This window comes from Ovis canadensis, chromosome 13, assembly GCF_042477335.2.
Source record: "Ovis canadensis isolate MfBH-ARS-UI-01 breed Bighorn chromosome 13, ARS-UI_OviCan_v2, whole genome shotgun sequence".
NCBI lineage: Eukaryota > Metazoa > Chordata > Mammalia > Artiodactyla > Bovidae > Ovis > Ovis canadensis.
The window spans coordinates 85,194,909-85,221,444 of record NC_091257.1 but is presented as its reverse complement, the minus strand read 5'-3'; the positions used below and the strand labels follow the sequence as shown (position 1 = coordinate 85,221,444).

General features: G+C 51.3%; 1 protein-coding gene across 3 annotated transcripts in view; it reads left to right on the top strand.

Moving 5' to 3' along the window:
• Positions 1-26,044, top strand: part of ZHX3 (zinc fingers and homeoboxes 3) — a 115,297-nt gene extending 89,253 nt beyond the window's left edge. For 2 of the 3 annotated variants that reach the window (XM_069548556.1, XM_069548557.1), the window contains exons 3-4: positions 15,211-18,183; positions 20,398-26,044. In XM_069548556.1, the coding sequence (XP_069404657.1) occupies positions 15,360-18,183; positions 20,398-20,408 (2,835 nt within the window). In that variant the 5' untranslated portion in view covers positions 15,211-15,359 and the 3' untranslated portion in view covers positions 20,409-26,044. The remainder of the gene's footprint in view (positions 1-15,210; positions 18,184-20,397) is intronic. The other variant, XM_069548558.1, reaches the window with a different exon arrangement.
• The last annotated feature ends 492 nt before the right edge of the window (positions 26,045-26,536 follow it).

Below are 26,536 nucleotides of genomic sequence, written 5' to 3'. Positions count from 1 at the left end.
AGGACTGTGACCCTGGATAGGGAGATGTTAGCAGCCGGGAGGGGCCCCAGGTGCCGTCCCCACCCAGGCTCTCTGGAGCCTACAGGAGCCTCACAGGGCTGTGATCCACTTGGCATGGCTGTAATAAAGGATGAGAAACCCAAACATTCCCTCCTTAAGGGCGGGTGGGGGTGTGAGGGGAGGGGAACCAGGATTAAGGCGGTCAAAAGGGGCAAGCTTCTAGTTACGAGAGAAGTAAGGACTAGGGATGCGGTGTATAGCATGATAAATATAACGGATACTGCTCTGCGTTATATATGAAAGTTAAGAGAAAAAATCCTGAGTTCTCATCACAAGGAAAAAAGTTTTTTTTTCTTTAATGTTGCATCTGTATGAGATAATGAACGCTCACTAAACTTCCTGTGGTCATCGTTTCATGCTGTAAGGAAGTCAGATCATTAGACTGTACACCTTAGAGTTACTCAGTGCTGTATATCAATGATGTCAATAAAACTGGAAGAAAAATAAATGGCGAGAAGGTAGAAGTCAAAGGGGAAGAAAGCCAAGAACTGTTCCGTCAGAACTGTAAACTATGTCCCCAGACGGCCTCGTGATGAAAGAATCCCAGGCCTGCCAAATTCCAGCAGTGTTCCCTTGGGCCCCGGGTCACCTCACCTCTGCGCCTCGAATTTCTCATCTGTGTGGGGAGAAAAAGAAACCAGAACTTCTCCCTGGGTTGACTTCTGGTAGCATTAGCAGTGGCCGTAGGATGGTTAAAACACTGCCTGGCTTACCTCTCCTCCGGTTGGGCTAAATCCTGACGCTCATTTGGTTCTAATAGCCCCATTTTGAGAGAGACGTAGACAAAAGAGAGGGTATTCAAAGAGCAGGTCACTAGAGAGAGAGAGGGTTGAATTCAGGATGCTTACTTGGCACCGCGGAGGTGAATACTAGAGTATGAAACGACGACCTTCGACCGTGTGAAAGGCTGCTGCGCAGAGGGAGCGGGCTGATCACACAGTGACGAGTGCTGACCTGCTCGGCGTCCATTCAAAAGGCAGATCTGAAACCTGGGCACCAGGTCCAGCTAGGAGAAGAGCTTTTTAATAAATTGTTGTAAGTGATAATAAGCTCCCGGGTCATGGAGGTGCTCAAATGAGAGTGGATAACAGGTTGTTGTAGGGTTTTGATTGAGAAAGGATTTGCTCTGCACGCACTGACCCATGCCTCCATCCTGGATATTTTGAAGTTACTTTACGACCATGGCTTTAGGCTGGGAGCAGATGGAATATGTTTAGGAGTAGGTATTATATTTAGTTGTGGATGACGTGTCCTCATGTACCACTACAGAACTGAAACCAAAAGATCATCTGTACTAATCAGAAGTTCGAAGTGTAAAGGAGCTCTACGTGGTGTCTGACCCTGGTCACGTATTCCTTTCCTTTTTTTGGCTGTTCTGGGTCTTTGTTGCAGTACATGGGCTACTCTGTAACTACTGTTGTGAACTTTCTAGTTCACAGTGCAGGCTTCGTTGCCCTGTGGCATGTAGGGTCTTAGTTTCCTGACCAGGGATCGAACCTGTACCCCCTGCATTGGCAGGTAGGTTCTTAACCACTGGACCTCCAGGGAAGTCCCCCAGTCACATAAGCTTCAGAGCTCTCTGGCCCAACTCCACCAGCCACTCACTTGTTCACCTGCTGCTCTTTGTAACAACTCACATAGTTAAGGAAACGGGCTACATTTTCCATTCATATACTTCTTGTTGTTGCTGTTGTTCAGTTGCTAAGTTGACTCTTTGCAACCCCGTGAACTGCAGCATTCCAGGTTTCCTGTCCTTCACTATCTCCCAGAGTTTGCTCAAACTCATGTCCACTGACGTGGGACCACTGACATCAGTCTGCAGTGTAGACCGAGCCTGGGAGAGGGGTGAGGAACAGCGCCGCTCCCAGGAGAGAGCCGGAGAGCTCAGTGTAGAGGAGTGTTTAGTCCTGAGAGGCTCAGATATGCCCACTAGGCCTGCAAGCTGTTTAGCCTGCAGCCTCTGTCCCACACTGGAAAAATTCAATTAAAACAAAGCCAATTAAAACCATATCCAGAGCAAACCATTTACTATTTTGCTTTTTTGAATTTTTACTTTTAAATTTAATAAAATTTAATAAAGTAATTTACTTTTTGAACTTGAAACAACATGTGGGCTTCAAGTGCGTTTTCATGTAACATGATTGACTTTGGACGGTGCAGGTTCTGACAAGTTGCCTTTCAAGGTAGCCTCTGTTGGTCCCCACCCTCCTTCTCTCCCCACCTCCTCATCCCCTGGGCCCCCATCCCGCTTTCCGTAGTTTCTCTGTGAGTTCGAGCAGGTTTGGGCAGAGAGCAGAGTCTTCACTGGGACACTAGCCTTGCACAGCCTCCCTGAAATGCTGATGACCAAGCCAGCTCAGTCTAGTCTCTAACCTAGAAAGGGACCTTCCAGTCTCAGCACACGTTGGCTTTGGCTTTTGATAGGAAGCTTCCAGGTTCAAACCTATCTTGGTTGATGGCAACACCACCCTTCCAGTGGCTTAGGGCAAACACCCTGGACTCATCCTTGAAACCTGTGGATGCAATTCCTTCACGTGCTTCATCCAGTCCCTTAGGAAACCTTGTCAGCTCTACTGTCAGAAGGTCCCAAGCTCCAGACACTTCTCTTCCCGTCCGTCTCTAGCCATCCTGGCCCAGGCTGTTGTCGTCTCCTGCCTGGATCACTGCCATCCCCTCTTGACAGGCTTCCTGCTCCTCCTCTTGTTTTTCCTGCAGTCTGTTCTCGACACGGCCAGCAGCTGCGTCCTGTGGGACACACGTCAGACCTCGTCAGCCCTCCGCTTCTAGCCCCCGCCACCCCGGGGGCTGCCCAACTCAGAGCAGCCCGGGTCGTCACCATGGCCCGCACCGTCTGCTGCTCACCTCTTGGGCCCCATCCTCCCCTGCTCACCCCCGACTGCTCCTGCTCAGCTGTCCTGAACAAACAGGCACATTCCCACCTCCAGGTCCTTGCAGCAGCCCATGCCTGTGCCTGGGATGCTCTTCAACTGCAGGATGGCTCACTGCCTCACCTCTGAGTCCCTGCTCCAGTGTCACCTCTTAGGAGAGCCATCCAGCCCCCATGTTTAAAACCGCGGCCTTCCATCACCTCCCCAGCCACGAGGCTCCTCGTCCCGCTTCCTTGCTTTGCTTTTCTCCATTGCACTTACTGCTCTCTCTCACTGTCTCTCAGCACTGGAGACGTGCCGTCCCACTGCCTTCTGTCATCCATTAGGTGGTTTTTATTTTTATTTTATTTTTTTCTTTTTTTGGCTGTGTTGGGTCTTCACTGTGGCGTGCGGGTTTTCTCCAGTTCGGGCGTGCTGGAGGCTTCTCTTGTTGCGGAGCACAGGCTCTGGAGCATGCAGGCTCCGTAGTTGTTCCATGCAGGCTTTCTAGTTGCCACGTGGCATTAGTTTTCCTGTGGCATGTGGGATCTTAGTTCCCCGACCAGGGATTGAACTCACATTCCCCTACATGGGAAGGCAGATTCTTAACCACTGGACCACTGAGGAAGTCCTGCTCTTACTATTCTTTAACACACAGTTTCACTTATTTATTTGGTTTATTTTCTCCCCCCTAAACGAGAATGTGAACTCCAGGGTGGCAGAAAATTTTGTATCTCTTTTTTGTCTTTTGTTCTATTCTAGCATATTCTGGCATCTAGGACAGTGCCTGGCACAGGGTGTAGGTACTTAGTAAACAGTTCTAAAATGAGTTACCTTTCTTTTCTGTATCAGACTTGTTCCTCTAAGTCTCTCAGACCTAAAGGGGAAAAGTCCAGTGTTGTATTTTGATACTGGCACTGGGTGTGAATTAAATCCAAGAGCACGTCTCCATATTGTTCTAGGGAATCTCACAGTGTAAACAGTCTGGCATTGCTGGGTCACAGCTTTTATAGAAGGATAAAGTATGATGCATGAAACTCCAGTAAGAAAAGTGATAAATACATCATGACTCCATCTGGAGAAGTAGGTTTAGATTCAGGTGCCGCCCTTAAGAGAGCTCTAGAGAAATAGGAGCACTCTCAGAGAAGAGCAGTTGAGACAATGCCAGACGTTCCAGCCATGACCCCACGTGCAGGAATGAGAGTGCTTGGCTTGGGTGGGAAAAGATTCTTGGGGAACTGGATTCCTTCTTGCAAATATGGGAGAAGGTGTCATGCAGATGATTAATAAGGCTTCAGGTCATCTCCTGCTCCCCTCCACCCCTTCAAAAGCAGACCAGCTTTGGTGGAACCTGAACATTAGGAGGGAGGGTCTCCTGAGGAGGGAAAGGTATCAAAAATATAAGCACGGTGGTGGTGCTCAGCTGTGTCCGACTCATGGCGACCCCGTGGACTGTAACCCACCAGGCTCCTCTGTCCATGGGATTCTCCAGGGAAGAAGACTGGGGTGGGCTGCCATTTCCTCCTCCAGGGGATCTTCCCAACTCAGGGATTGAGCTTGCATCTCTCTGTGTCTCCCTCATTGGCAGGCGGATTCTTTACCACTATCACCACCTGGGAAGCCCAATATAAGCGTACATTTACAAAAATATAGATACATTCCTCAGAGGGAGCCCATCAAGTGAGGGTCCTGGAAACTTCATCTTCTTCAGCCTCCTGGGAAATCCACCACATTCAGTCTCCCATGCCAGCAAAACCAAGCTCCTTGGTCTCTCTCCAGACCATGTCCTCTCTTCCCTCCATGGCTTTTCATTAAGTTCTGTCTAGAACCCCCTTTTCTTAACATGTCTGCCTGGCAGTATCTACTCGACCTCCAGCCTCTGTTGAAAGGCTGCCCCTTCTCCAAGGCCTTACCCACGTCCTCTGGGAAGCTTAGCTGGTGGTAAACCTTCTCCTGCACCCTCACCGAGTCCCGTGCATGCCTCCACTGCAACCCTTGGGTTATTGTTTGGTTTGTTTTGATTTGTTTGTCTGGCTTCCCTTATACTGTGTATCCGTCAGGATGGGTTGGATTATGCTGTAGTAACAAGCAACTCCTAAAACCTCAGTGACTTAAAACCACAAAAGTTATTTCTTGCTCATGTTACATGTACATTACAGATCAACTTTTGTTCTCCCTTTAGGACCCAGGCTAACAGAATAGCTACGATCTGAAACATTTCCGAGTTGCCAGAGTAAACAGTGAAGCAAAGCATGTACTTTCTCTTAATGCTTTCCCCTGGAGATGACACATTTGCTTACATTTCACTGTTTACACCCAGCTGCAGGTGGGCAAGGGAAGCTAGTGTGTGCAGAAGGAAAGCACGCCCCAGATGGCTGGTGAAGAGCCTGAAGACTCCAGTAACTGAGTAGCTTCTGCAGTACAGCAATGATGTCTTTTCAAAAGTCCTTTTATATGTGTACCGAGCACATAGTACTGAGCACATAGGAAGTCTTCAACTATTTTTGAGTGAAAAATTAAACCTAGTGAGTAAAACCCCCAGGAAGGTAATTTTGGGGGTGCTTGCTATAAGGAGTCATTTCTAACATCTTTTCAAACCCCGTAGATGCGGAGTTCCCTGTCTCTGGAGACAGTCAAGCCTGGGCCAGCCTAACCACCTTGTAGAACTGGGTGGTTAGCCATCCTAACCACAGAAGTGACACTTGCAAGATGATTCATGTAAAGCCGAATGACTGAAATACATGGTCTCTTGAGTCCAGTATTCTTGCCTGGTAAATCCCTTGGACAGAGGAGCCTGGCAAGCTACAGTCCTTAGAGTTGCAAAGAGTCGGACACAGTTGTGCAACTGAGCACGGAGCACAGGGTCCCTTTAATTCTGAGGCTGCTGTGTTTTTATTCTCATCACTCTTCTGAGCTTGAGAAAGAGTGAATTACTGTTCACCATAGAGGTGACAGCATCTGACTGGAGCAGGCTATTTCTGTTGATGACATGACAGAAACAAGAACTGTTTGAAGGGGAAAAATGAGTAAAGAGTGCTGGCCCCAAGCCCTCCGCTGGGTGGTGATTCCTAAGTGTAGAAAGTACTGTGACTCACAGGTATCCAGAGAGGCCAGCCCTGGGCTTGACATGGCTTTGACACTTGAGGCCTTGGCTCAGAGACAGACTCCAGTTCTTTGTAACTCCTTTCTTTGTTTCAGCAGAAATCTGACAATTCCAGCCAGCAGATCTGCTGGGCTGCCAGGGTCCTGCCCACACACATTCCTGAGGCCGGACCGTCTCCCTTATGTTCTTTTTGTTGTTGATTCCTGCTGACTAACCTCAGTCTAATCACTTAGCCCCACCGTAGCAGAGTTCTCTAGTCATGCTCCGGAGGAAACAATCCCTCCCCTCTTCTCACACTAAAAATGGAATACATGTGAAGGCTCATGAATGCCTCGTCAAGTTATTTATCTCGAAAAATAACACCATCCAACAAATTCCGCTTGTAAAAATCTTTGAGCCCTCTATACGAAGGCTGAAAATTATGTAATTAATAATGTGGATAATGTAAAACTAATGAAAGGTAGTGAGTTTATCATTCAGTTAGTATTCAGAGTGAACGTGGCCTAAAAAAGAACAGAGAGTCAGAACATTGGGCTCATATATGAATCTCTCCCCTCCCATTTCTTGCCCAATAGCTCTCCGGTGCTCTGGGTGCAGGAATGATAATAACCGACTCTGGAGGCCACTGGGATGGACTGAGAGCGATGAACGCGCTTTGCAGGCCACGAGCACTTGGCGATAGAGAAGTGACTTTCTTTCTAGCATAGCAGTAGCGCCATCCGTGCAAATTGATCCGTTTGTGTGCGGTATTATCTTACACTTCAGAAGTCTCTGGCAGTGGAAGCCACTGATTTAATCCAGAGTTTATGGCAGTGGTTCACAGGTTCACAGTTCCAGCCACTGCTGCGATGGGGATCACCTGATTCGTGCCACACAGTGACTCTGAAAGGTTTGTCACTTACAGCCCAGACTGACTTCACAGTGAGAACCTGCTGGGTGTTTGGTTTTACTTTGCTTGCACATCTGGCCCCCATACAACTTTTTGACACTTCTAGCATGTGGGGCTCATTCAGTTTTGCAGCTATTCTGTGGGACTTCACACAAGTAGGTAATCTTTAGGATGCTTGTGATTAGGGTTAATTTCAAGGGTAAAAACTGCACTTCCAAGGACTCTGCCTCAATTAAATTGTGCCCTAATGGATTGCAGAGTGTCAAGGGTCCAACAGAATGACCACAGGCATTGATGACTGGAAACAGATAGTTGAAAACAGTGAGTGGTCAGATCCCTTCTGTCTCTCTGACACAGGGAAATCCATGGCAGATGTAATTTATTGTTCCAGTTGAATGACTTAAGCAGGGCAAGTTTGCCTAGTAAATGATAAGGTAGTGATGCAAATTAGGGGCTCCATTTTGACACGGGCTTGGGATCTTCGGGGGCATCAGGACCCCCTCCCTCAGCCCCTCTCTCGTCCCTCTTGTGCACGGGATGGTCATGTGACAGTGAAACCTCCTGGCTGGACATGAGCAGTTTGCAGCCGTTCTGTGTGCTGGCAACCCTGTTTGCAGAGTTTGCCGCTTACTGGCACCATTCATTTTATTTATTTTCATCCTTACTGCTACTTTTAAAGTTAAAAGCAACATATGACTGTACAAATTCAAACAATATAGAGGGCATAAAGTTTAAAAAAAGTAAATTCTCTTCTCCTTCCTGATAAAGTCATTACTGTTTAATGGATCAATATTTATCCATTGTTCTTCTGAATTCTTTTCATATTCAAGCAAATACAAGTCTAGATAGATTATTATATGATGAAACATATTTTATTATGTAGTATATTACATATTTTATTATTTAAATGTCTTAAGAGATATATTTACATCAGTACGTATAGGTCTTAATCTAATAGCAGAAGTAAAACTGAAAAATTCACAAATATGAAGAAATTAAACAACACATTCTTGAACAACCGGTGGGTCAAGGGAGAAATCACAAGGGAAACTAGAAAATACCTTGAAGCAAGTGAAAACAAAAACACAACATAACAAAACTTTGATATACAGCAAAAGCAGTACTACGAGAGACATTGATAGTGATAAATACTTTCATTAGAAAAAAGAAGAAAGAGGGGATTCCCTGGGGGCCCAGTGGTTAGGGTTTTGTGGTCCATTGCGGGGGGATGGATTCAATCCCTGGTTGGGGAACTAAGATCCTCGAGTTGCATGGTGTGGTCAAAAAAAAAAAAAAGATCTCAAATCAACAGCCTAACTTTATACCTCAAGGAACTAGAAAAAGAAGAACAAACTCAACCCAACTGCCTTGAAACCAGGTTTGGTGCAACCGCTATCAAAATCCCAATAACGTTTTCTTGCAGAAATAGAAAATAATTCTAAAACCCATCTGGAATCTCAAAGGACCCTGAATAGCCATGATAATCTCGAGAAAGAAAAACAGCTAGAAGCCTTGCACATCCTGATCTCAGACATATTACAAAGCGACAGCGATCAAAGCAGCGTGGTACTGGCATGGAGACAGAAAGAGACCTATGGAGAAGAATACAGAACCCAGAAACAAACTCCGTCATACGTGGGCAAATGGTCTTCAGCAAGGACGCCGAGGGGGCATGTCACATGGCACCGCATGGGTGAACCTTGAGGACATTAAGTGAAAGAAGCCAGTCTCAGAAACACGAATTCTGCATAGTCCCACTTACACGGGGTGTCTACAGTTGTCAAACTCATAGAAGCAGAAAGTAGAATGATGGTTTTCAGGGGCTGAGGAGGGAGCAAGGGGACCCACTGTTGTTCAGTGAGTCTAGAGCTGCAGTTTTCCAGGGTGGAAAGAGATCTGGAGACCCGCTGAACAACAGTGAGGGTGTGTTAATGATACTGTATACTTCAAAGTAGTTAAAACAGGACATTTTATGTCATGTGTTTTGTTTTGTTTTTTACCACAAGAAGAAATTAGAGTATAACTCTATTAAAATGCTATTTTGGTTTCTCCCATTTAATTTAGCAATGATGTTAATTATTTTTAGAAATGTCCTAGTATTAAAACATCCTTGCAATCTTGGTATAAACCACAGCTTCCTCTGTGATAGATGATGAAGAGCCAATTTCCTTAATATGTAGAGAACTCTTAAAAATCTACAGAAAAAAAACAGGCAAAAGTAATTTATCACAAGTATCAACAACATGAAAAGATTTTCAGCCCTCACTGTACAGAATGCAAGTTAAAACAATAGAGACCAGTTTTCATGTACGTATGAGCAGAGACTAGGAGTCATGATGCCATGTGGCGACCCTGAGGTCACGTCACTCTCTGCCGATGAGCGTGAAAGTCAGTACCACCTATGTGGAGGGCAGTGTTGTATTGTACTGACAATATTTTAAATGCTGCAGCAGGACTTCCCTGCTGGCCCACTGGTTGAGAATCTGCCTGACAATGCAGGAGACACACGTTCAGTCCCTGCTTCAGCAAGGTCCCACATGCCACAGGGCAGCCTAGCCCCCTGAGCTAGAGCTAGAGCCTGCTCTTCACAGCGGGAGAAGCGACGGCAGCGAGAAGCCGACACGCCACCCCTGGGGAGGAGCCCTAGAGAAAGCCTGTGCACAACAGCACAGACTCAGGGCGGCCAAGAATAAAAGAGAGAAGCAATCAGCGCCACAGCAGTTCTACTTCAGAGAACTTTAGAATTTCAGGTGCTTTCAAATGCACAAGAGTGTCCTCAGGGATAGCCACTGAACCATTATTTGTAAGAATTTTAAAAATTGGGGAAATGCAAAAGTCTGTTAAGAGCTAGATTGGTTAAGTAAATTTTGGTGGATGTATAAATTAGAACACTGCTTAAAAGAGTGAGATAAACGGTAGGTTCTGACATTAAAAGATGTTGAAACTACATCATTGTGGGAAGAAAAGAGAGGATCAGAACAAAATACAACTCCATTTTAGGTTTTTAACAACACTGGCTATAGTAGCTTATGCCTCTAAAAGATGTCTGAAATAATGGACAGTGGCTCTGTCTGGGGAAAACAGGGAGGATTTTCACTTTTCTTCATTATTTCTGAGAGAAACTTTGTCTCATAAATGTTCTTTTTTTTTTTTTCCATAAATGTTCTTAAAAGAATATGAAATGTAGGATATTCAAGACTACCCGAACCTGTCAAGCCATCCTCATTATGGAAGTCTTAGACTCATCCTTTCTTGTTGTCTACTTGAGCTTCCAGAACCATGAAGAGCATATTAACATCACTGATTATGTTTCTGCAGCTCTGTTAGCTTCTCCCATTACTCCTATTTCTATCGATGAATTGTGTGTCGCATGTCAAGGAGGGCCAAAGCCTGGCCCCCGTAACACTTGGAAAGCGTCTGCTGACAGTCACCTTTTCAACATTCGAAATCTTTTGTTGAACTCCTATTGTCCTTCCAGTTCCTTCCTCAGAATTAAAACAACAATGGAAAGTTCCTGACTTATCTATAAAGCTAAACACTTTAAGAATTTGATCTACAAACATTTTTTTTTTCTCCAGCCCCACAAATGTGATTATTTGCAGTGTTGAAGTACAGTGACTTAGCTGCAGCTTTGTTAGTTTAAGGAACTGAGCAATTCCTGGTTTCCAAAGACAGATTTTGGGGGGAAAGTTATGTATATTCAGTCTTATTTCCTCATTAAAGAAAAACAATGCATTTACAAGACAAACTTTCAAGACAGGGTGGAGAAAGGATTGTGCAAAGAATGATGATGAACCTGGGATTGTCATCTGGTCCTTGTCTGCAGATCTCTTTGGCAGCATAAAACTTCACATTTTTATCAGCTCACCTCACTCAGGGCTTGACTTGGCTAATAGTCTGTTTCCTCAGGGTAACTGCTGCCCCACATGTCCGGCAGGGTCCATGAGCCACTTCTGGATGGGCTTTCTAGATAGGGCCTTACTCTTTCAATACCACTTTTATTGGATACCCTTGAAAAAGTATGACAAATAGACTCAGCCCCTCTTAGCTAAATGGGTGGTATTACTGAAAATAGCCGGATGATGTCATCCAGGTGTTAAGTATGTGGGAATTCACTGGAAAATTCTTTCAACTTTTTGTATGTTTGGCATTTTTCCTGATAAACACTGGGGGGAAGTACAGCTCGGGAAAGTCCTTCAGGCCTCCTTCCAGCAGTGTTGTGCTTGCTCGGAGAGCTTGGTGCGTGCACTGGTGGAGGGCAGCCTCTGGAGCCCACCTGCCAGCCTCCTCTGCCTGCCAGCTGTGTGCCCTGCAGGCGGTTCCTGCACCGCTCTGAGCCGGGGTTTGCTGTGGGAGTGAAATGAGAGTGCAGGTTACAGCGCTCTCTACCCACAGTCAACTCTCAGGGACCTTTGGCAATTGCTGTCCCCTCACCCCACCCCCGCTCCTGCTGTTTAATCAGCTTCCTTCGTAACAGGTGACCGAGCCACTCAGAACAGTTGGCAGTGATGCTCTCCCGGATCGTTGATTTGGAAGACAGTTGGGGGGCTACCTTGAGACTGAATTGTTAATTCAGACATTAGGACCATCTCCTAAAATCAATTCCATTTCGTGTTGTCCCCTGCTTAGCCTTAGTAAATAAACACAAGGGACATACCGTAACTCTGCTTTCTGGAGCCCAGTCGCCATCACAAAGGTCAGTTCGGCCTGAGTGTCGGGGTCTGGGCTGGGCAGGCGGGCCTCCTGGTGGCCATGCTTGCTTCCTGAGCCGCCAGGTCTGCGGTTCTCGTCCCTTTGGTTCTCGTCCCTTTCTTGCCTTGACTGGTACTCGCAGCCACTGCTTTCACCTTCCCCAGGGCAGTCGTGAGGAAGAGGAAGGCAGCTCAGGAAGTACCATGAATCAGCGAGGCCAGCTGCATGGATCTGGGATGTGACAGTGATGGCCCTCTTCTCCAGAACTGAGGGCTGTAACCTGCCGTCCTCCACTGTCTTGGGTTTTTGAAGTCCTTTCAGAGGTTTTCAGCGTATTCACAGTTTCATGCATCACCCCAGAAACCTCATCCCCATTAGTGGTCAGTCAGTCCCTATTTTCCCCTCCCCTCCCTGCTGGTGGCAAACACTATTCTACCTTCTGTCACTATGGAGGTGCCTATTCTGAGTGTTTCACACAGATGCAGCCACGTGCTACGTGGCATCGTGTGTCTGCCTTCATGATCTTTCTATCCGTGCTGTAGCCCACGTCAGTACTTCATGCCTTTTTATGGCTGAACAGTAGCGCATCACATGGACAGAGCCTGGTGTGGTTATTCATTCACCTGTTGATGGCCACTGAGGTTGCTTCTACTTCAGGGCTATCATTAGGAATATGTGCGTGGACATGTTTTCATTTCTATTTGGTATACCCCTAGGAGTGGAATTATTGGGCCTTATGGTAATTCTATATTTAATTTTCTGAGAAACTGCCTAACTATTTTCTCAAGTGCAGCAAAGGCTGCACCATTTCACCTTCCAGACAGTGATGCTGGAGGGCTCTAGTCTCCCCATTTCCTCGCCTGTAGTGTTATCATCTGTCATTGTGATTATAGCCATCCTGGTGGAAGTAAATTGGCATCTCATTGTCGTTTTGATTTGTATTTCCCTAATCAAGATTGCTGGGAGAAATATCAATAACCTCAGATATGCAGATGACACCACCCTTATGGCAGAAAGTGAAGAGGAACTAAAAAGCCTCTTGATGAAAGTGAAAGAGGAGAGTGAAAAAGTTGGCTTAAAGCTCAACATTCAGAAAACGAAGATCATGGCATTTGGTCCCATCGCTTCATGGGAAATAGATGGGGAAACAGTGGAAACAGTGTCAGACTTTATTTTTTGGGGGGGGGCCTCCAAAATCACTGCAGATGGTGATTGCAGCCATGAAATTAAAAGACGCTTACTCCTTGGAAGGGAAGTTATGACCAACCTAGATAGCATATTCAAAAGCAGAGACATTACTTTGCCAACAAAGGTCTGTCTAGTCAAGGCTATGGTTTTTCCAGTAGTCATGTATGGATGTGAGAGTTGAACTGTGAAGGCTGAGCCCTGAAGAATTGATGCTTTTGAACTGTGGTATTGGAGAAGACTCTTGAGAGTCCCATGGACTGCAAGGAGATCCAACCAGTCTATTCTAAAGATCAGTCCTAGGTGTTCTTTGGAAGGAATGATGCTAAAGCTGAAACTCCAGTACTTTGGCCACCTCATGTGAAGAGTTGACTCATTGGAAAAGACTCTGATGCTGGGAGGGATTGGGGGCAGGAGAAAGAGGGGATGACAGAGGATGAGATGGCGGGATCGCATCACCGACTCGATGGACATGAATCTGAGTGAACTCCGGGAGGTGGTGATGGACAGGGAGGCCAGGCGTGCTGCGATTCATGGGGTCGCAAAGAGTCGGACACGACTGAGCGAATGAACTGAACTGAACTGCATGACTAATGATGTTGAGCAGTTTTAAACAGTTCATTCATTGCTGGCTGTGCTGGGTTTCCGTTGCTCCAGGGGCTTTCTCTGGTTACAACAGGAGGGGACTGCTCTCCAGCTGCAGTGCATGGGCCTCCCATCGAGGTGGCTTCTCTTGTTGCGGAGCCTGGGCTCTAGGGTGTGGGCTCCAGTAGTTGCCACACGTGGGCTCAGCAGTTTCGGCTTTTGGGCTGTAGAGAGTTGTGGTTCATGGGCTTAGCTGCCCCTCGGCATGTGGGATCTTCCCAGAGCAGGGATCAAAACCATGTCTCCTGCATCAGCAGGTGGATTCTTTACCACTGAGCCACCAGGGAAGCCCAAGTTCATTTTAAATATGCTTATTGTTCATTTGTAGGCCTGCTTTGGAGAAATGTCTATTCAAATTCTTTACCTATTTCTTAATTGGATTTTTGTCTTCTTCTGATTCAGTTATAAGCCCTTTTATCTGATACGATTTGCAAATATTTTCTCCCATTCCGTGGTTTGTCTTTTTCACTTTGTTGATGGCAGCCTTTAAGGCACAGAAAGTCATTTTAAAAAGACGCGTAACATTTCAGTGGAGGAAATGGTGGCAAGTGGGCGCACTGGGCGTATGTCTATCCTTCTCTCACAACAACTTTCTTTTTTACTAGCAGTTATTTTTTATCATCATGATCGCCAGATGTTAAAGGGAAAAAAAAGTAGTTTGCTGTGTTTATTTATTAAGAACTTACATGGAGGTAATTTACCTTTTTTTTACACTTTTATATCAAATCTAAACGCTGATGATAATACGATTCTGGTGTTAGAATAACCGTTATTTTAGTCATTATCAGCATTGCAATTTGCTGAAAGAAAGGTAATGAGGATTGTGGTGGTATGTTAATATCAATAATAGACATCACAGAAAGTTTTCTCCTGGCATCTCATGAAAGAATTAGTAGTACTTTACATGTAAATAAATCATCTCAGCTTTTGAAATAAATTTCAAATGGATCAAAGCTTTCAGGGTTGTTTTTTTTTTTTTAAAGAAACAATAAAGGCACCAGAAGAAATAAAAAGCAAGCCCAATACAAGGTCACAGGTCGCACGCACACCCAAGGTGAAGCCACTCAAGGGGCTTCTTCCCCAGGGAGAGAGGTACAGTCACCGGGCCACAAACTGCGTCTGTGCACTCTCTGACCCTCCGACCTTGGGCTTTACCTGAGCACCAGGAGTCCGGGGTACAGGCAGTAACTCTAAGGTTGTCCCTCTCCCGCAGCCTGGAGCCGGGGTGACAGGGCAGGGGAGGCCGGTCCCCAGACCTCAGCCCCGGGCAGCAGTGCCCTCTCCCCAGGACACACGCTGCCACGACGTGGCCTCTGGGCTTGGCGCCGGAGAGGCAGAGGCGGCGTCCTGCGCTCGTGTGGGAAGGCTATGAAAAGAAAACCCTTATTGGCCCAAACATTTAAACAAGAATTACACTAGGATCTTTTGTTCTCGCTCTGACATGGCCAGAATTCAGTTGAAGGTCCAGAAGAGGATTATTTTTGTTGTTGTCGTTTTCAAATCTGAGTTATTTTACGCGAGCAAACAGAGGGAAACACAAAACAGAAACACATGGCTGAAGTCTGTCCCGTGGTGTCGGGGTGAACCACATCACTCTTCGGGGCACTGTTTTGTGCTTAAGGGGCTCCCGATTGGAATGTTCCATCCAAGGTGCTGTTGCCTTCCTCGGGAGAAGGCCCCGGTGACCGGAGGCAAGCAGCAGAGTGTCTGGGAATCGGGGATACACACGCAGCTCGGGAGAGCCTCACCTCTCTTTTTTTCCTCCCCAGGTTTAACAGGGAAAACCTGTTTTCTGGCAACAACTGAAGAAGCCCTCGGAAGCTGTTCCTTTGGGCCTCATGGAGCAGCTGGAAGCCGTGCTGTGAGACCCCCAGCGGGAGGAGCTGTCGCCCACTGATCACTCAGCACGACGGTCATCATGGCCAGCAAGAGGAAGTCCACCACCCCGTGTATGATCCCTGTGAAGACCGTGGTGCTGCCCAGCTCCAGTGCCGAGGCCCCGCCCGCAGAGCCCGGGCCCGAGGGGCCCCCCCAGGAGCCGCCCCCGGAAGCGCCTGCCACCAGCACCGAGGCCACCCAGAGCGCCAGTGGTCCCGATGTCCCCTCGCTTGCCAACGGGCACCGGAGCACCTTGGACGGCTACGCGTATGCCTGTAAATACTGTGACTTCAGATCCCAGGACATAACCCAGTTTGTGGGACATCTGAGCTCAGAGCACACAGACTTTAACAAAGACCCAAGCTTTGTATGCACTGAATGCAGCTTTCTGGCAAAAACTCCCGAGGGGCTTTCTCTGCACAACGCCAAGTGTCACTCGGGGGAAGCCAGCTTTGTGTGGAATGTGGCCAAGCCAGACAATCACATGGTTGTGGAGCAGAGTGTCCCCGAGGGCACCAGCCCTCCTGACCTGTCAGGGGAGCCAAACGTGGAGGGGACGGATGGACAGGCGGAAATCATCATCACCAAGACCCCAATCATGAAGATAATGAAAGGCAAAGCTGAAGCCAAGAAGATCCACACGCTCAAGGAGAATGTGCCCAGCCAGCCCACCGGGGAGGCCTTACCAAACCCTCCAGCTGGGGACACGGAGGTGAAAGAGGGGGACCACGCCTTTGTCAACGGTGTGGCCCCCATCAGCCAGGCCTCAACCAACCCCACGAAGCCCCCCCACTCAGCCAACGGGCCCCTGCTGGGGGCGGTGCCAGTGCTGCCTGCGGGCATCGCCCAGCTCCTCTCCCTGCAGCAGCCACCCCCGCAGGCCCAGCAGCCCCTGCCCACCGCCAGGTCCCTCCCCAAAGTGATGATCCCGCTGAGCAGCATCCCCACGTACAACGCGGCCATGGACTCCAACAGCTTTCTGAAGAACTCCTTCCACAAGTTCCCCTACCCGACCAAAGCCGAGCTCTGCTATTTGACTGTGGTCACCAAGTACCCGGAGGAACAGCTCAAGATCTGGTTCACCGCCCAGAGGCTGAAGCAGGGCATCAGCTGGTCCCCGGAGGAGATTGAGGACGCTCGGAAAAAGATGTTCAACACTGTCATCCAGCCGGTGCCCCAGCCCACCATCACGGTCCTCAACGCCCCCCTGGTTGCCAGCAGTGGCGACGCCCAGCACCTCATCCAGGCCGCTCTGCCCGGGCATGTGGTGGGGCAGCCGGAGGGCGCGGCGGGGGGACTTCTGGTCACTCAGCCTCTGATGGCCAATGGGCTGCAGGCCCCCAGCTCCTCTCTCCCCCTGGCAGTCACCTCTGTCCCCAAGCCACCCGCTGTCGCACCCATTAACACCGTGTGTTCAAATACGACATCGGCCGTGAAGGTGGTAAACGCCGCCCAGTCGCTCCTCACAGCCTGCCCTAGCATCACCTCCCAAGCCTTCCTCGATGCCAGCATCTACAAGAACAAGAAGTCTCATGAACAGCTGTCAGCTCTGAAAGGGAGCTTCTGTCGGAACCAGTTCCCAGGGCAGAGCGAAGTGGAGCATCTGACCCAGGTGACAGGCCTCAGCACCCGGGAGGTGCGCAAGTGGTTCAGCGACCGCAGGTACCACTGCCGGAACCTCAAGGGCTCCAGGGCTGGCCTGCCTGGAGAGCACGGCACCCTGCTCGTCGACCCTGCGCCCGAGGCACCCTTCTCCCCATCGTGCAAGGCCCCCGAGGTGACCTGCCTCCCCACAGCAGCCACCCTGGCCACCCCGCCTTCTGCCAAGCGACAGTCCTGGCACCAGACCCCCGACTTCACACCAACCAAATACAAGGAGCGGGCCCCCGAGCAGCTCAGAGCCCTGGAGAGCAGTTTTGCACAAAACCCCCTTCCCCTGGACGAAGAGCTGGACCGCCTGAGAACTGAGACCAAAATGACCCGCAGGGAGATTGATGGCTGGTTTTCAGAGAGACGGAAAAAAGTGAGTGCCGAGGAGGCCAAGAAGGCCGAGGAGGGGGCTTCTCCAGGGGAGGAGGAGGCCGCTGAGACCGAGGGGGAGGAGGGCTTAGCCGGGGAAAATGGCTCCCCAGAAGCGCCCAGTGGCCACTCGCTGGCCGAACGCAAAGTCAGCCCCATCAAAATCAACCTCAAGAACCTGCGGGTGACAGAGGCCAATGGCAAGGGCGAGCTCGTGGGGCTGGGCGTCTGCGAGCCTGAGGACGAGGCGCCCGGCAAGCTGGCGGAGCAGCCACCGGGCAAGGCGGGCTGCAAGAAGACGGCCCAGCAGCGGCACCTGCTGCGGCAGCTCTTCGTGCAGACGCAGTGGCCCAGCACCCAGGACTACGACTCCATCATGGCCCAGACGGGCCTGCCGCGGCCCGAGGTGGTGCGCTGGTTTGGGGACAGCCGGTACGCCCTGAAGAACGGCCAACTCAAGTGGTACGAAGACTACAAGAGGGGCAACTTCCCCCCCGGGCTGCTAGTCATTGCGCCTGGCAACCGGGAGCTGCTGCAGGACTATTACGTGACCCACAGGATGCTGTATGAGCAGGACCTGCAGAGCCTGTGCGATAAGACCCAGATGAGCGCCCAGCAGGTCAAGCAGTGGTTTGCCGAGAAGATGGGTGAGGAGACCCGGGCTGTGGCCGACACAGGCAGCGAGGGCCAGGGCCCCTGCGCCGGCGACCCTGCGGCCCTTCACAAAGGGCTGGGTGATGCCTATGTGGAGGTGTCTGAAAACAGTGAGTTGTGGGAGCCCAGCACCCCTGAGGCCAGCGCAGAGCCCTTTGACACGCAGAGTCCCCAGGCTGGACCTCAGCTGGGTAAGGAGCCCCCCAGGACTGTGCCGCCCTCTGAGGGTGCCAGGGCGCTGGGTGGCGGGGAGCTGAGTCTAGGGCTGGGGTAGCTGCTGTTTCTCAGGCTCTCTGACAGCAGGACCACCTTGTCTGGCTGCTTCCAGGGACACCAGGCAGCAGAACCCATTCGAGCATCTGTGATGAAGGGCTGACTATTGGGTCTGTTTCATTTTGCGTTTGTTAAACATGTGCAGGGAAAGGAAGGAGCGCAGCTAATCCACCAGTGAATCCACACTTCTCTAATCATTTCTTAGCCAAAGGAGAGAATAAGTTAGAACATCACCTGAGCCAGACAAGCTACCAGGCAGGAGACAAAATAGGCCTGTCTGTTCCTGATGAGGAAATTCAACCCAAAGTGGGGAACAAAAGCAGAGGGAGCCTTCCACTGACCTTAGATACATGAAGTGCTTTTTGTTTTTTAAAGGGTGAAAAATCCTGTACCTTGCATTTCTGTATTTCTTCCTGATGTAGAGGACATGGAGACTCCTCTTCCGTCTTAGATATACAGAATCCAAAGCTTGAATTTGTTTCTCAGCTTCTCTGGATCAGGACACTAGTACTTGAAAGAAAGCTTTAGAAGGTTATTTATTGAAGACAGTTTGACGCCTCAGACACATCACATTATCCGGTGTTGGTTTTCTCAGGTGTTGACCCCTCAGTTCCTGGCCTCTCCCTCCTCTCCCCACCCTCCTCACAGGTGGCCTTGTCACAGGCTGGCCAGGAGCAAGGTGGTGTTCAGTCGCTCAGCCGTGTCCAGCTCTCTGCGACCCCATGGACTGTAGCACCCCAGGCTTCCCTGTCCTTCACCATCTCCCAGTTTGCTCAGACTTGTATCCTTTGAGTCAGTGATGCCATCCAACCATCTCATCCTCTGTGGTGCCCTTCTCCTCCTGCCTTCAATCTTCTCCACAGTTGGCTTTTTGTATCAGGTGGCTGAAGTATTGGAGCTTTAGCCCTTCCAGTGAATATTGAGGGTTGACTTCCTTTGGGATTGACTGGTTTGGTCTCCTTGCTGTCCAAGGGACTCTCAAGAGTCTTCCCCAGCACAATTGGAAAGCATCAGTTCTTCAGTGCTCAGCCTTTTTTATGGTCCAGCTCTCAGATCTCTTTATGGGAGGCTGTGGAAACCAAGGAAGTATCTGAATTCTCAGCTTCTGTAATTTGTGGGCTTTCAGAAGTTGGTTCCAGGCCTGGGTTTTTCTGGACGTGGCCTTGTTTTCTGCAGGCCCCCATGAGTCAATGGGGTTACCACGGCGGGTGTCACGGGCACCAGGGAACAGGCGTGGGCCCACAGGCCTGGTTGCCTCAGGCACCTTCTCCAGCATCAGGCCTGCCCACCCCTGGCTTGGCTCTGCCAACAAAATGGCAGACTGTTGGGGCGAGAACCCACTAATTTATTTAGTTTTTTTTTTTCAATTGCTATTCCCCTGAATTATATTCTTATAGCTGGAAATAGCCTGGTAGTTGTTGTACAAAGATTATGAAACATGCTCAATGCCACCTAACTGTACATTTAAAAATGGTTGAAACAGTCGATTTTATGGTATGTGTATTTGACCACAATTAAAAATGCTAACCTGGATTTGGGATAAATGGGTTTGAATCACCAGCCCTGGCTCCCCTCAGCAGGTAACTCCAACTGTGAGTGAAGAGCTGGTGTCCTGGGTGGGTCAGAGCAGGGGTGGCCAGGCTGGCCATGCCTTCGTAGCATCGTCCTCTTCTGGCCGAGACAGGCATCCAGGGGGACAGGGAGGGCTGGTCTCTCTGTAGCTGGTTCCTCTGAGCCATCCTCAACACTATCCCCCCCTCACCTCCCGCAAGCATCCTGGGTGAGGCCCTCTCTGCAGCCGCTCCCTGCCCCACAACAGATGAAGGCATCAGTGGGACACATGTCAGGAAGCAGCCCTGCCGAGTGAGCAGTGGAAGGGGAGGCGGTGCGTGGCAAGGGTTTATGGCCTGAAAGTCAGGCTCCCAGCCCAGCCTCAGGCCTAGGTTTGCCGAAGGGAGGCTCCAGACCCTGCTAGGTGCGGCCAGCATCCTGTCCTCTGCCCCACCTTCCTTCGGGCTGGAGGGCAGGGAGGCTGCTGGGCAGGCCGAGCTTCTGGATGAAGTCCCCGACGTGGGAGGGCGGGCCGTTCTGGTGCTTCACGTGGAGGTGACAGGCCTGTGTTTTCTCCTCAGAAACAGACTGAACGGGAACTGATGGCTGTGAAGGACCGGCCAGCCTTGGGAGGCTGCCGCCGCTTGGAAGGGCCCAGCCCCTCTCTGCTGCTGCAGGCCGAGGCCACACCAGCCCCTGGCCTGCACAGGCCTCCATGCAGCCAAGCCTGCCACCACCCAGCCCGCCACCGCCTGCGAGCGGGGAGACGCATCTGCCAGTTCTCCTGCCCACAATGTAGGACTTCTCCTTTGCCTTCCAGTGAATAAATAGTTCAGATTTCATATTCATAGACACAGAATCAAGTTTTTAACATATAAATCTGCCTATACACGTTTAGTAAAACGTCAGATTGCAGACAATTTTATTACATAGAAACTCTGGTTAGCAGTCCACGGTCTCTTACATCATCTCTGGAAATGCCCCGTGTCTGCTCTCTGAAGATCGCTGGGCCGCGCGTGCCTACACCTTCCACGGTCGGGCTGGGGTCACCACATCTGCAACCACGGGCCTCCTTTGTGGTCCTCGAGGAAGGCAGCGCCTTTGAAGAGACCTTGGCCCTTTCAGCGGTGACCCGCAAACCGCACAGTGGGCTCGCCTCGCCTCCTGGGATGATTACTGCAGAGCCTGTGTTCCCGGCGGTTTAATAAACAGAGCGGGTATGTGGTTAGTGTCTGATGCTCACTCTCTCGTAAGCTGTTACAGCAGTTCTGCTTTTTCATAGAGTTTGACTCATGGACCATAACTCTTCAGTGATCAGATCGACTAAAGAAACACCGGTCAAGCCTGATGTCCTGACCTATGTGCCGCTGTTTTTTCAGTCTAGACATCTTTAGAGAGGAAAATTGACAAGAGAAACAGGGATGGGCGATGGGAGTGAAGACCACAGCCGCTGGGGGCCTTCCACAGCCCTCTGTCGATACTCACTCCACAGCCGCCTCTGGTTTGGGAAGGAAGACCCAGGCTCAGCCTGTCAGAGCAAGAACTGATGGGGCTCGGGGGCCTCTCGGAACCATCAGAGCCGGGGTGGTCCTCAGCACAGAGACCTGTGTGTGGGGTTCCCGACAAAGTCCGAGTCCTGGCCCCACACCTGGGGCCTGGCTGGTGTGCTGGACTTGGCTGGACAGGTCCTTGTGAGGTTTTTAAAGTTCTGTATTTATATCCCCGAACGTGGAAACACGACCTCTATGTTAGCTGAACCATCATATCCGCTTTGTTAATTGAGAAAAGTCACAGGAAGAGGTGCCTCTGTAACCCTGAGAAACTTGCTTACAAAGCTGTGCTCAGCAGTAAATCCCTGTATCCCCAAGACCAGCCGCTCTGCAAGCAGCAGGTAAAGAGTGAAGCTCCCAGAAACCCCCTGCTGCCCAGAGCACCAAGGCCTGGGTGCTCCTCCTGGGCCCAGGCCAGTGGGCAGCATCAGGAGACCCCAGAGGGACAGCAGGGGCTGTGGTGAGAAATACTAGGGGTATTTCTCCACGGCCCTCCTCCTCACCTGCCCCCCAGAACCAGGCCAGGCAGGCACCGCATGGGCGTGGCTCCCAGCATGGAGGTGGTGCTCGCCCCTTCTGCCTCCGGGAGAGGCTTTTCTGTGGAAACCAAAAGCCCCAGCGCCACTGTTCCGCCCAAGTGTCTTCTCCCACTCGCCCGTCCCATGAGGGACCGCCTCTCCTTTGACAAACAGGTCGCCTGTGAGGGCTTGGCGCGCTCTGCAGCCTGGTTTTGTGTCCTTTTCATGTTGGGTGTGAAGCTACTTAGCCCCAAAGCCTCTGTGGGGAATCGCCAAGAATGGCGAGTGGTTGCCTTCTGTCAGAGAACAGACGCCTGGAACTTTTCCTGTAGTGTTTATGTACATGCAGATTAATTCACATATATCCATATGCAGTGGATGCTCAGTTGATGCTTTCCTGGTGACGTGTACACCTGGCGTGCACATGAGACCGTGGTGGCACGTGGGTGCTGGGGGTGGGCGGGGCCGCCGTGCGAAGCCAGCTCCAATGGCTGTGTCCCAGAGCCCTGTGTGCCCCAGCCGAGGGCTGTCTCTTCAGAGAGGATCTTTGCTTTTCTTTTGTATTCACATGTCATTTACAACCCAAACAGCAAAGCACAGAAAATAAATCACATGGTGGACAAGTTCATGCAGGACACAGTGACCCCGCCTCAGCACCAGCTGGTCCTTAAAAGGTGGGAAAGTCACAGTGCTACCTGCGGGCAGGTCTTCTCACAGACGCAGGCCCTGCCCGACAGCCAGGATGTGCCGCACCTGCCCCCCCCCACCCCAGGCGGTGAGACCACCCAGGCTGACCAGACCCTCCTTCCCGGGCTCTTGGATCTGAGTGACTTAGGTGGGGGCTCGGCTGCATGCTTGAAGGAGACAGAGATAGCTGGGTCATCGGATGGGTGTCTGAAGATACCTGGGGCCCTGGGGGCAAAAGCAGGGACACAGCCAACTGGGCAGAGACGCACCCACGGCAGCCAGAGCCGGGGTGCAGAGGGAAGGCCCCGTGGCCAGGCGGGCCACCGCAGGTTTGCACCCCAGCAGAGGGTAGACTGTGATGTTGCCTCGGGTAGGAGGCAGTCTCTGGGCTGCAGAGTTGAGGGAAGTAGGCTGGGGCTAGTCTCTCCTGAAGAAAAGCCCATTTTTGTAAGGTGACTAATCTCTCCCCTCTTCTCTGTCTGCACTCGGACTCGTCAGAGATGGTGAACCATGTCAGTGTTTCTTGTTGCCTGTCTTGTACATGTTTGGTTTATTGTATTTTTTACACAGGGTTGTAGATCTAGTTTGAACAGGTGAGACCAGATTGCCATTCTGATACAGGAAACCTGGATTTATGCTACATATACTTTCATACTTTGATTATGGATTTTCTTGACTATTGAGCTTTTTGATTTGGAAAGTGGGCTCTCTTTGTCGGGAGTCCTGGGGTCCTGAAGTGGAAAGCCAGGCTGGGGCACTCGTGGCACCTGGGGAGGGTGGCCCTGTGTGACCCAAGCTCCTTTCAAGGCTGACTGTCGGGAGCACAGGTGGGAGGTGGGCGAGGGTGGGTGGCGTAGGTGGCACCTGCAGGCACTCACGGGCCCGGGAGGCCTTCCCACCTGAAGCCCTGCGTGTTGTCCGGGCCAAGAAACAGATGCCGTGGGCTCTGTCCAGCTCAGTCTGTGGGAGGAGCCAGGACTCGGACTTTGTCGGGAACCCCACACACAGGTCTTGTGGCAGGTCCTGTGTCCCCTCCCTGGGCGCCAGGCTGCCTTCTGCAGAGGCACAGCATCAGCCGTTGTGTGCACATCTTTGCTGACAGCTCCCTGCTTCTGCCCTGTCCCAGGCCCTGCTGCCTCGTCTCCCTGTTCTCTTCTCGGACCAAATTCCTCCAGCTGGAGCGGCTTTTGTCCATTCAAAGATTGCAGCCCAAGTGGATAAATGCACTTTGCAGGAGAGACGAGCCAGCCAAGGAAAAAATCATAAAACTTGGAGTTTGGGCTCCTCCTAAAGCTCCTTCCCCCCTTTGCTATGCTTAGACTCATCCTGGGGTGGGGTGCCGGTCTTACCTTTTGTGTGACGACTAAACTGCAAGGCTCAGCTGTGTGCTAGAGAAAAGGCCTCTGGACGCGGGCAGCCCTTGCAGGCCGAAGCCAGCAGCTGCCCTGGTCAGGACTCGCGGGCTGTGTCCTCTTCTCAGCCACTGGCCCCCCGTCCTGTGCTCCCACACCCGCTGCCTTTGCTTCTGTTCCCAGGAGCACAGACCCTCCCCACCTGCCTGCCCATGCCTGGGGGCTAGAGGGCATCTGCCTGCACAGCAGCGCCAACACCGGAAAACGTGGGGTGAGCAGGGCCCCCTCTCTGCTCAACAGTCCCCTCCCCAAGCAGGGCTTCAGTCTGGGGTCCCCCCCGTGCGTGTCCTGGCTCCATTCATAACAGCCAGGCCGGGTGACATGGGCTGGGGTGGCTACAGAAGACCTCGCAATAGACAGAACGGATGCGGAGTGGAGGATGAAGTGATTGTGTAGCATGGAGCTTGCTGCCTGGCTCTAGGTCTAGGTGAACCCACGGGCCTCGTGTGCAATTCGTTTCTGCTGGAATCTGTGTCCCCAGCTCTGGTCACACTTGGGGGCAGGGAGGTGAGGGCAGATGCAGCTTCCCCTCAGGGCTGACCTGGCCTCTGGGTGGGAGGAGAAGCAGAGGAGCGCTTGCCTGGAGAGGACAGGCTGCCTGCTCTTAAACCTGTGACTGGCGTGCACACCTGGCCTCCTCTGCACAGAGGTCCTGGCCGGCACCAGACTGGAGCGCGACAGTGGGAGCCCGCGTGGGGCAGGGGGCAGAGGGCAGAGCGGGTGGGCGCCTGGCGCTGGCGGCTCTGCGGATGAGGGTGAGCCTGGCTCCCGCTCTCCCAGGTGCTGAGTCCTACCTGGGTTGCTGGACGCTGGGCATCGGTGCAGCCCCTCCCCTGCTGTCCTCGCCCGGCCAAGCCCCTCTGGCTGTGTCTCCTGGCAGGCAGGTTCTTGCGGGGAGTCTGGGCGTTTACCTGGAGAGCACGTCTTCCTCCAGGAGTCCGCTCTGCCCCCCTGGGCAGGGGAGGTGAGAAGCATCTCTCAGCTGAGGCTAATTTACGTCTGTCCCTCCCCTCGGTGAGGGGACGGTCTGAAGGCCCCCATGTGACTGGAGCGGGAGGTGGACAGTCCAGGAGTCACAGAGGACAGGAAGCTGCAGGCCCACAGTCTGGTCCTTCCCAGTCAGGACCCTTTCAGGGTGCCTGCTTGTCCTGCGATTCGTGTTCGGGGACGCTGTCCCTCACCCTGGGTCCTGCCCCACCAGCTTTCCCATCCAGTTTGCTGCCCCTGTGGCCTGGAGAGCCAGCGCCCCCATGGGTGGATGCAGCCTGGTCACAGGCTGTAGGGTGATGCTGATGGGAGAGGGGGTCACCCCTGAGCAGTGGGTTCCTGCCCAGCTCCCCAGCACCACTTCGTTCAGTGTGTCCAGGGGGCCGGACTGTGCCATCATTGTTGGAGACCCCCTCATCCCTGTCTGTGCAGTCGACTAAAAGTGCACTGAGCGCAGCCTCTGTGCCAGGCCAGAGGTTGCCAGAGGCAAGCAGGGTCTGTCTGCCTCCCTGGTGGCTGGTTTTTTGCCGCCCACTCACGGGCTGGTCTTCAGCACAGACCTTTTGTTCCCTGAGCGCGGGCGAGGGCGGCTGCGGGAGGAAGGCTGGGAGGGCAGGGGCAGCTGGCTGGAGGTGTGCTTCCTGCCCTGGAGCCGCCGCAGCAGCCATCATCTTGGTGCTAAGAGGCCACTGCCCTATTCTGTCCGTCCAGAGCCCTCCTCCTCCGTCGAGGGAGGCACAGGCCCACGCGGGCTGTCACCAGGCCTGGCGGAAGCGCAGTCCTCACCCCAGGAAGGTGTTTTTAACAGAAAGTTGGAACTTGCCTTTGGACGGCGGCTGTGCTGGGCCAGGAGGAGGGGGCTGCCCTCTGGGCTGAGTCTCCAGGCCTCACAAGGTCCCCTGTGGGGATGCTGCTATTTCTAAGATGCAAATTGCACATTTCCTAGATTTTATATCTGTGGATTTGGATAAGGGAGGGGAACAGGGCCAAACTGCTTGTACAATTTGAAATGGGCCGAAATGGTACTTTAAATCTTTTGATTGCTCCTAAATAAAAATGTAAATACATTTCAAACCTGTGGACTGTTTTGTGGGGGAATCAGAAAAAAAGCTGAGAACACTGACATCTCTGGACTTACTCTGTAGGCAAGACCAGCAACTTGGAGGGACGAGCAGTGCAGTTTCCCTCGGGCGCTCCAGGTAAGTTCCAGCTCGCCGTGTCCAGCCGGCTGGGTCACTAGATAAAGGACTGCAGCACCCATGGACTCATGCTAAACAGAGGGAAACTGAGTCAGACCTAGAGCTGTCAGGCATCCAGTGAGAAGACACTTCCTGGAGGAAAATACTGAGAAACTTGTCATTTGCTAAGGAGAGATTGGCAAATGAGCCTAAAGCCCTGGGGCCTTGAAGGAACAGGATTAAAGCCCAGCCTCTAATGTTCACAGTGATTGAACCTTACAGGGGATCCTAAAGGCCTGTGCCAAAAGGGAAAAAGGACCCTTGAAAAAGCCCCAGGGGCAGAGAGATAGTAAGGAGGGATCCCAGGTGGATCCCAGGTCCTGGTCCT